This window comes from Eutrigla gurnardus, assembly GCF_963514095.1.
Source record: "Eutrigla gurnardus genome assembly, chromosome: 4".
Lineage (NCBI taxonomy): Eukaryota > Metazoa > Chordata > Actinopteri > Perciformes > Triglidae > Eutrigla > Eutrigla gurnardus.
The window spans coordinates 20454193-20464845 of record NC_139918.1 but is presented as its reverse complement, the minus strand read 5'-3'; the positions used below and the strand labels follow the sequence as shown (position 1 = coordinate 20464845).

Genomic DNA, 10653 nt, shown 5'->3' with positions numbered 1-10653 from the left:
ATTCCTTATTCACTTTTGTTGCAATGTTATGTATTATTACATTTCAGTGGGTCATGGGAGGCTCTTCCCCATGTGTGTCTCACCATGAACCTACAGTAGGAACTCTGCATGGTGCTCCGGCTCTTGGTGCCGACAGAAATCTAAATGTTCATGTGATGACAGAAATTTGATCCAGTGCTTAATTCATGTAACATCTGTGATGTTTCCTTAGACTTACCTCCTCAGTATCACAAAATGAATGCATGTTTTGCAGCAGCAAGTTGAAGAAAGTTGACAGTACAATGTATTTAAAGTCAGTGTAACATTTTTTGTTGTTTTTGTTTCTGTGTATATTTTGATTTTAAAATGCTGACTTGAGGAATATATTTCTTAATATGTCTTAATATACCATATAATATATAGTATATTAAGCTTAAATGTATTGATCATGCCCTTCAGCACCTTGGACAGCGGAGACTCAATCTGCTTCTAGTATTTTAATGCAACATTATTCATGTCTTAAAAGCTGGGCTGGAAATTATGCTGCTAACGTGTCCAACATGACCGACATCATCTCCATGCATACTGGTTACAAACCAGTGACTCTCACCTGGGCGTTGGTTGCGTTAGCTGTATATCACAGCGAGTCACATTGCACTCCAACCGATGTATTTGTGGAAAAACGAAATCAATCATCTTTGCTTTGTATTCTAATGAGAAAATCACCAACTGACTTGTTCTGCAGAGCCCAGCGACTCCAATAACCACGAGGTGGCGGTAGAGTCACCTGAAAACCAACATGACCAAACAACAATGATGGGTTTATATATCTCAGTTTCCAGGTCAGAGTTGTATTATAACAAGTGCCCCCCCCCCCCCCTCTCTTTCTCTCTTTCTCTCAAGCTACATTTTTCTGTAGAGACCATATTGCTGGTTGCTGATGAAGAACAAAATACATTGGTTTTTTTTGTTTGAACATGCAAGGAAGTTTTAAAAGAACAGTTTGTGTACATATTTGCTTGCTGAGTTAGATGAGAGTGTGTAGGCCTACAGTAAATGAAAAGCTTATGTTATGTTAGCTTAGCTTAGCACAAAGACTAGAAACAACTAGCGAACATAATGCACCATGCCCTCTTTTTTGAAAGGTCTCTCATTAATACCCAATACTTTGCTTGATTTATCTGTAATAAGAAATGTGAAAAAGAAAAGCTGTGAATTTATGGGAGGTTGAGTGTCTGACTGTTTTTGTCTTTGAGCAGTTGCCGGGCAACAACTCTCTCTCTCTCTCTCTCTCTCTCTCTCTCTCTCTCTCTCTCTCTCTCTCTCTCTCCGTCTGTCTTCTTTCTTTTTCTCTCTAACTATGATATATATATATATATATATATATATATAAAACTATGATTACTCCCATTTAAATAATTTAAATTCGTCTTTTCTACCCAAAACGTTCGATTAGTGTTAATCAAAACGATACCACATCCTTGATCAAGTGCAAACGTCGACTTTCCAGTGTGAAATGAAGACATGATGTGAAGTAAAGATGGTACTCAATGCGGAGGGAAAGGGGTCTATTTATTATATGTGAAATGTGATTTTTTTTTTTTCCTTAATTATTTTTTGTTGTTGATGTAAATCAAATACGCTATTCAGACACCAGAATGGTCCATCGAAACGGCTCGGTTTAACATATCTAAGGTAATTTAGGGTAGATATAACAACAACAATAATAAAACTACTAATCTTCTTGTAGTAGATAGAAATAATTACAATGGAAGAACTGATAGGACTGTATAAAAAATGTTTATTGCTAAAAAAAAAACACACCTTCAAATCATCCTCAAAAAATAAATGTCTTTAATGTCCCGCTGCAGAAAATCAGCAGATCTCTGCAGTCAGGGACACAAAATGAAGTGCATGAATAAAGATGAATTCAGGTGTACGTATTTGTTTATTTTGTCAGTAAAAATTTTGATAGTGCTTATTCATAAATCAATGTGTGAAGTCAGAACATGGAACGAGAGTGGCAGAACAAGTCCTCAGCATAACCATTACGGAACAGTTATGAAAACACAGGTCAAAGTTCACTGACTGGAAGGAAACAGAAGTGCCGGGTTCAGAGAGTCGGGAGGAACGACGACGGCCCGCGGTGGTTAGTCACATGACGCACGGCTTGACGTCCTGGTAGACGCTCTGGTGGTGGTGGTGGTGGAGCTGGTGGTAGTAGGACCCGCCGGTGCTCGGGTGGAGGTTCAAGACGAAGTCCTTCCTGTCACACACGGGAGCTGAGTGGCTGGAGTACCGAGACAGGCCCACTGAAAACACACAGCACTCAGTCTTTTAATCAAACTGATAACAGCATGAATATATGTTTTTATTCACATGTGCAGGTGATTTTATTTTTTAGATGTTTAGCTCCATTTCTGATTAATAATAATGTACTAAAGTTGCATGGATCAATACACCATTTATAAGAGCAACTGTTGGGTTGCCGGGTAGCGAAAGATCCTCTGATGTTTATCTTTTTATTTGGCAATAATGCAAAAGTTGGTGATAGAGATCGTAGATTTCTTATTTCTAATAGACAATAGTCTGATATACTTTTTTAGTAACATACTGATAGATGGTTTCTTTTTTACATTATAGGCCTTCATTAAATGTGCAGTTGGAGGCCCAAATGCTGATTAATTGTAGTAACACGTTTTTGACTAACAAAAAATAATTTTGGTAGGCTATAAATTCTGCGCAGGTCTTGAAGCAAGAAACGTATGAGGAGGTTTTACACCAGCCACGTTTTTTTTTTTTCTCCACTGTTAAGCCATCAACTGTCCCTTCTGGAGATCTTTTTTTTTTTTTTATCTTATCTCATCAGTTTCAAGCTGTAGGGGAAGTTGTTTAAGTGTGTATTATGCGCATCAAAAGACAACGAACAACGTGAAAAAAAGAGTTAAAACACAATGAAGCAATAAGACAACAACACCTCTGCTGTTAATATTCTGTCATTCTGCTGTGGCTCATGTTCAAGGCCGAATGAAGCTGCGATTCAATTAATAAAAGTCATTGTTTGTCATTGTTGAGTATATATTAGTGACGTCATGTTGAAAGTCTTTTTCGTTACTTCTTCACGCAGGTAATTACCACAGCATTTTATTTGTGATCGTGTTGTAATGTGAACATTTTTATACATTCTACATCACAGGGGCCTCTGACGAGGGTCAGAGTCATGATGCAATTGAAAGTGAAAAAGGCCATATAGGTACATTAACGTGTGCACATTACAAATAAAAAAACAGGACTAAATTGAAGTTACAATCTGATCAATAAAGTATTTGAGCTCGTCTTTTCTGTGGTTTACGAATTGAATTTACGTTTAGGTTAAGGTCACACACGGATTCTCAAGATTGCAGATGCTCATTCAATGCAACTTCATTAAATAGAAAAGCATTATGAAAAGATCTATAGCTTTATTATTATTATACTATTGAATGTATATTGTGAAAAAAAAAATTATGTGAAAAATGTATGCATTGACTTCTGTTTTTATTTGATAACCCCTCAATTTAACGTTCATTCCGTTTCGTACGAGTCATGGTGCACATGTGGGAAATGTTATTTATGTATTATATATTTATTTAAATAATATGTATCTAGCTATCCGGTGCTCTACCTGGAATCTCCGAGGAATCTCTCGCATTATGGTGCAGGTATCCTTGCTCCAGAGAGTACGATGGCATCCCCGTGTGCAGAGCAGTAGGAGTGGGACTGCTCGACGCCAGCGCCTGCTGTTTGATGTACGAAGACACGCCGGGGGCGCTCCAGTGCGACGCTGCGTTTGCATACGGAGACTGACAGTCCAACGCGCCCACCATCGCCGGGGAGGACTGCAGGGGGCTGCTGCTGCTGTCCGGGCAATAGTCCGCAGTAGAGGCCACCTGACACGCGGCCATGTGCGATGACCCGGAGCCCGGTGACATGTGTGAGACGTGATGCCCCCCTCCAAGACCCTCGAATCCAGCTGACACCGTATTACCCATCAGGTCTATGTTGTAGCTGTTGTGGCACGACAACGAGCCCGAAGGCGGCTGGAAATCAAAGTTCTGCGGCAGCATGGACGCGCCGAAGCCGATGCCGTTCATCATCCGGTACATCGGCTTCATAGCCTGGCATTTCCTACGGAAGCCCCGCGGTCTGCGACGAAAGGAGCCCTCCTCGAACATGAACTCGCTGCTGGGGTCGATGGTCCAGTAGTGGCCCTTCCCGGGTCTGCCGAGCCCTTTGGGCAGCTTGATGAAACACTCGTTGAGAGACAGGTTGTGTCTGACGGAGTTCTTCCATCCCTGGTACGAGCCCCTGAAGAAAGGGAAGCGGGCCTGCAGGAACTGGTAGATTTCACTCAAAGTGAGCCTCTTGGTGGGCGAGCTTTGGATCGCCATCACGATGAGCGCGATGTAGGAATAGGGAGGCTTCTCCGGGCGCCTCAAGCCCGAGTTCCCCTTCTTCCACTTGGGCGCTGGGCTGTGCGCGCTCTCCATCACCGGCTGCGCGCTCAGCAGAGCCGCTGGACTGGAGCGAGGATTAGATGGATCCAAGTGTTGCTTTGAGCTCTCGGTCGTCATGGTTGCGGATTATTTTTTTTTTATCCCTTCCCCTGCTGGGCTCTATAACACACGAGCAGCTAACTTTTTCTTTTATATCTCAAATGCCATTTATGGTCTAATGCGATCACTTAAAGGTCAGTGTCCATTTGCGATGCTCTGCGCGTTCATGACCGTGGAAATCCAGAAACACCCCGCCGCGTTCCCCCTCTTCCTCTCTCTGTCCATCGCTGGCAATAATCCCACAAGAGAGGGGGAAATAAAGCTCCTCGACTTTGCTTGCGCATATCCACCCGGCCAAACACTACTCGACCACCTATCAATTCTTAAATCTCTCTCTGCCCCTCTCTCCCCCCCACCCCCCACCCCCCCAAAATCCCTCCAAGAAATCGCCAGGAACTACTCCCTCCCCATCTGGCCAGGATCCAGACTAGAAGCCGGACACTGCGCAGTGGAGTGAGACAAATCTCCTCCCACGACTCACTTTCCAAAACACCCCCCGAGTGCATTTATCAGACATATTTGGCAAACCACGATGAAAGTTGGACACATGGAGGAACTTCTCTCTTCTGTGCAAGGAGTCCTGCAGTGATCATTTGTTTGGGATCCGTTCGGGGGTTTAGGACATGAGGGGAAGCATGCTTTTTCCATCAGAGCGTGCCAAAACGTACCACACACGTAGCGCACAGGTGTCAGTTTAGCTCTCGGAGTCTGCGGTTACATCCCAGGAGGAATTTACTGATTGGAAACTCTGAATCACGTTTTCAGGATCGACTCGAGGTGATTCAATATTCCTATATATTTGGGGTGAAGTTTACGGAGCCTCGGTGGAGTTTTACGCGCGTATGTGTCATTTCCAGAGCAAGTCACCACAATAAGGAACATAGGCCACATCAAACCTGCTGCCCTGCTGCGTCTGGGATGCCCGGCTGCTTTAGAGGAAACGGACTTTCTAGCCTCAGAAGAATGGGCCAGCTCGGAAGACATTTCTTCCTATTGTGAATAAGAGTTGGTTTCGCTCAGGATGCACTATTTGCACAAACCCTTTTCCTGCGCATGTGTGGCGACTCAGGCGACAGCTATTTGCAGCGCCAGACAGAAAACATAAATACTGGTTGCCTCTATCCGGCAACTTCATAAGCACATGCTTATAAGGTCATTTGTGTTTGTATCACAAGGCTGCATTCTTATTGCTATTATTTTTATTTAATTTAGTAGCCTATTCTATTATTATTATTATTATTATTATTATTATTATTATTATTATTATCTATTTATTATTATTTTTATTATTATTATTATTATTAATATTATTATTATTATTATTATTATTATTATTATTATTACAGTAGGATTATCTTTTTTCTAATCAATTAATTTATAAAAAGTAATGATGTATTAATAATAACATGGAGAACTCTCTTAACTTTTCCCCACAAAATACATGTGCAACATAAAAGGCTGCAAAGGTCATGTAAGCATGATGCTTTCACATAATAGAAAGTGGCTCTCTAAGAATTGTTCAGTCACGTGCACACGCCCCGATAACCATTATTTCCTTCAGGTGTAGATGACTCATTGTGTCAGTGCTAATTTGTCTCCACAAGAACCAATGACTCCTTATTTGATTGAATGTGCAATCATGCTCCAGCAGTAGAAAACGCAGACCATCCTTATATTCATGTTTATTTTGTTGTAAAGACGTTCAGAAAGAAAGAGACACACCGTCAACGTGCTTATTTTAAACACGGTTTCTAAACGTCCATCAGTTCAGTAACATTTTTTTCAATAAACAATATGTACAAAGGATCAAATTTGATAATGCTTTGAGAGGTACAAAAATAAAGTGTAACATCTTGCCACCACAATAAAAGTCCAATCCAACTGAAGTCCTCTGTGTCCATCAAAAGTGCACAGTGATGTTTTCTATTCAAACCATCTAATAAAACAGGCGTGTGGCACATGCGCAGGAGTCCATACAGCACGCTGACGCGAGGTACGGCAGCGAGACAGGTGTATTTAAATGAGGCATCGTCGGCCAGGTGAGGGCGGGGTGGAGCGGTAAACGTCCTCTGTTGGAGTCCCTCTTGAACGGCTTGCTGAGGATGCTGTCTATCGCGAAGGAGCTGGTGAACTTGACCCGTGAATCGGTCGTGTTGGCCGCGGATGTAGACTGCTGCGCGCCCTGCGGCTCCTGGGACACCTCGGGCTCCCTGCTGCACTTCTTATCAATGCGCTTCCTCCTGCGCCGGAACACTCCGTCGGCGAAGGTGTATTCGCTGCGAGGGTTGAGCATCCAGTAATTGTCCTTCCCCCAAGGTCTGGATGGGTCCCGGAGCACCTTGAGAAAGCAGTCGTTCAGAGACAGGTTGTGACGAACGGAGTTCCTCCAGCCGGTGTAGCTGCCCCTGAAGAACGGGAACCTTTTCATCAGATAGTCGTTTATTTCCGCCAGCGTCAGACGTCCGGAGGGGGAGTCCCGGATGGCCATGGCGATCAGAGCGATGTACGAGAACGGGGGCTTGGGTCTCCGCGTGTACGGCTTCGACTTGGCGCTGGCGCAGGGTGCGACAGGTGGAGGAGGGCTGTGCGCCACGCAGTCCCCATCCGAGCCCAGCTCCTCCTCGACAGCGAGAGGAGAGAGCGCGCTCCTCTCTGCATCACGGGGCACCTCGAAACGCTTCACGTCATCGTGGCTCCCACACAACACCTCTAACTTCATCCTCTTTGATGAAGTCTTTCTTTTTTCTTTTCTTTTTTCTTTATATGAAATCTATCCAAGATGCTCTCCGCGTAAAAGTCCGGATCTTGGCGTGCGTCAAGACGCGCGGTGCTTTGAGAGGAATCCGGTGAAGTCCTGCTTAGCTATCATACCTGCGAGAGTACTGAAGTCTCACCTACAAATCTGTGCGAGCAGCTGTTTATAACCGGGCTCACCTCGGGACCAACCCCAGAGGGCGGAGTCAAAAAGATTTTCAAAAAGATTGGCACAAAAGATGTTCGCATTGCGTGCGTGATGGGCTTTAATAAAAGTGCGTGATCATAATCAACATTTCCAATTAACACGCACTCTAGTCACGGTGACATTCACTGAAAACACCATCCGGTGTCGGTTTTATCGCTTTCTCACCTGTGAAATGTGATCTGCGGACACCTTGGGAGTATTTCACCTGAGACAACCAGGTGGCGTGAGTTTCCTTTGTATGTGAAGGCGTGGTGCGTGCCTGCAGGTGTCATTTGTCAGGCAGTTTTTCAGGCAACACTTCAGCCCAAAACTTTGATGGATGGAATTATTTGCATTCTAATTAAAGTGAAAATTTAAGTGAAAATCAATAGATGCTCCATGTGCCTCACATGCTCTCAAGATCTCTCACATCCAAACACTCCAGTGAGTGAAGTGTTCATTCCAACCCGCCAGCCCACATAGAAACCATTGTTATTGTGTTTCTCCCTCTTAAAACAAACAGCGGGTCTCGTCCTTCCTCTTTCTCAGTGCCAAGGATGGATTCACCTAAGAAATCATTTGTTTTGATTTATTTTCTTTAGGTACGAACCACCTTGAGACACACTTGTGATGCGATTCCAAGGAGACAGTGCAATTATGACAACAAGGCCAACAGGGGAACGCATCCACTGAAGATACTGCTATATATCACGACTTTAATAGCTAATGTCAGTGTTTCATTAGCATTTTTCGCTTGGATATGTTTTCCACCCACTCACTCCCCTCGGGTTCATCCGGCAGTCACGTTGAACTCCAACGACCTGTATAATTGGTGGTCTTTGTTCCTGCAAATTATCCGTACAAATCACTGGTTTCATTGGTTGTTCTGCAACGCTGTCGCCAAATAGACAAATGGAAAAAATAATAACCCCATACGTCACCTGGAAACCAATGTTGACATCACACCACATGCTTTTAATGCTCGTGTTTGTGCAAACTGCAGGTCCATAGCTGTTCTTTTGGCGTGTAAGTTATACACATGTTTGTGCTGGTGGTGGATGTTTTCATTCGCAAGGCGGTCATCTGCTCGTGTTGTCAGTGACACCCAGGCCAGGGTGAAGTCGCTGTTTTGAAAGGTTGGCATGTGAAAGATGGATTCCTGTGAGCCAATCACACAATGGCAAGAGCTCAAGCGGCTTGTGGGGGCGCCGTGTGTCTTTGTGCTCTTGTGGACATGAGGATCTGCTTAATAACGGCTCTAAACACAGAGGAATATGTGCCTCGTACTGCCACAGGGGAATGATGGACAAAAGGAACCCTTTCAAATAAGGGACCCTCAAATCAGTAACGAAGAGCTTCATTAAAAGTGAAAATAATTCACTGCTAATTTGACAGTTTGACATTTGACCTTTTGACATGCTTGGTAAATATTGTTTTTTTACTTATTAATAGAGGTGTCAAAAGTAGAAGTACAGATACTTGTGTTCAAAAAGACTCTGGTTAAAGTACTGATTCAACTTATTTACTCAAGTAAAAGTGGAAACGTCCTGACTCTGAGATGTACTCCCTACGAAGGAACTTTCTACTGGTAATTCAATTATTACAATAATTACCCTCAAATGCATTAAAACTGTTGTTTTTAAATGTAGGGAGTACAAACAAAAAGGTCTCAGAAAATAAATACTCACGTAAAGGTCAAATACCTGAAAGTTCTACTGAAGTACAGTAAGTATTTGTACTTTGTGACTTCCCACCTCTGCTTATTAACACCGATATCAACAGACTTTATGGCATATTTAAAAAGCGAGAAGCCGATTTATTAATGGATTATCAACATTTATAACAATGTTGAGTCTTTACAAAACCCACCGTACCGTTTTGTAAACCTCAAATAAGTAACTGCTTATAACAAAGCTTTAAAGTATTAGTTAATCATTTATTGATCATCACAGCTTTGGATTTGATGCCAAATTTCAGGTAGGCTATATGTTTGCATGTGACGATTGTCATAGTTTCCCTCATGTTAAGTTTTTTGTCACACTCTCCAGTGACTCACTGCCATAGATGATCTAAACTAGAGGCTCTTATGGTCTCACACTTTTCTCTGACTGTCTGTCAAGATCAGCGCTGGGAGAATTACGAGCACATTAGATCACGATGTGTCGCCTTTCAGCAGCACGATCAGATAAGATGTTTCAGTTTTCATTTAAACTCAGTTTTAAAGTGCACACCTGTAAGACGTGGAAATGGAAAACCTTAAAAGTGCAGCGTGAATAACGACACAATGAAATAATGGCATCAATCTCTGCAAACTCAGCTCACTGTCCAGAAAAGCTTCGTATTTCATTGAAACTGATTTAGAAATTTCGGATCCAACTGTTTGTTTTGATGTGTCGCAATGAGTGAAGTGCAAAGACAATTGTTATTAATGCAGTGGTTTGTTGGTGCAGTCCTCTGTTCATAAGCCTTCAATCAATCATAAACTGATGCATCGATGATTTATGAACCTCATAAATCACAGGCACAGACGAGGCTTTGAAAATGCTTGTGACATTGGACATTATTGGAATTAAACACTTCTGGTTCTTTACAAGCTGGTTCCTATCTTGTATTTACAGTACATTAAGAAAATATACACATATTTAATCCGGCCTAACTGGATTTGTGTGATCATGTATTGGTACTTTTCCCACTTAGTGTATTATGGTTTTTAGTTTATTTTCATGTGCATTTCAGTAAATATGAAACAGTAACGTTTATTTGAATCTCTGTAGAATTTATTGGTTGTCTTAGCAGGACAGATTATGACACATTTTTTAAGGTCTTTAAAAAATATTTACATCCAGCTAAGTATTTTAGAAATGTAAAATATAAACTGTTGCAGATTCCACAAAATGTCTAAAAATAACCCTGTGAAGATGTCAACCTGACAGGATTCAGTTTGCATAACTCCTCGAGGCTTGTGTGTGTGTGTGTGTGTGTCTGTGTGTGTGTGTCTCGTTCCCTATACAAACACAGCCTTTGCGTGCGAGGCAGCAGATCCATTGAGACACCTAAAGATCCCTGATTGGCTTTAGAGTGATGGATGTATTCACACGTTCAAAATAGAAATGTTGATTCCAGGCATTCTTCTATGCT

General features: G+C 42.4%; 2 protein-coding genes across 2 annotated transcripts; both read right to left on the bottom strand.

Annotated features, from left to right (window-relative positions):
• Positions 1-1769: 1769 nt before the first annotated feature.
• Positions 1770-4898, bottom strand: LOC311012340 (forkhead box protein F2-like). The gene is made up of 2 exons (XM_084007751.1): positions 3644-4898; positions 1770-2291 (listed from the first exon to the last, which is right to left on the bottom strand). Exons 1-2 carry the CDS (start codon positions 4590-4592, stop codon positions 2134-2136), a joined length of 1107 nt encoding a protein of 368 aa, XP_083863877.1. The 5' UTR covers positions 4593-4898; the 3' UTR covers positions 1770-2133.
• A 1342-nt stretch (positions 4899-6240) lies between these two features.
• Positions 6241-7456, bottom strand: LOC311011890 (forkhead box protein Q1-like). Its single transcript, XM_084007082.1, has one exon. It carries the CDS (start codon positions 7291-7293, stop codon positions 6511-6513), a length of 783 nt encoding a protein of 260 aa, XP_083863208.1. The 5' UTR covers positions 7294-7456; the 3' UTR covers positions 6241-6510.
• Between the last annotated feature and the right edge of the window lie 3197 nt (positions 7457-10653).

Excerpts from the sequence above, each read along its gene's own strand:
- LOC311012340 (XM_084007751.1), bottom strand. The coding sequence starts at position 4,592 with ATGACGACCGAGAGCTCAAAGCAACACTTGGATCCATCTAATCCTCGC. Across the intron at positions 2,292-3,643 it reads AGATTCCTCGGAGATTCCAG|TGGGCCTGTCTCGGTACTCC; the intron begins GTAGAGCACCGG and ends GTGTGTTTTCAG.
- LOC311011890 (XM_084007082.1), bottom strand. The coding sequence starts at position 7,293 with ATGAAGTTAGAGGTGTTGTGTGGGAGCCACGATGACGTGAAGCGTTTC.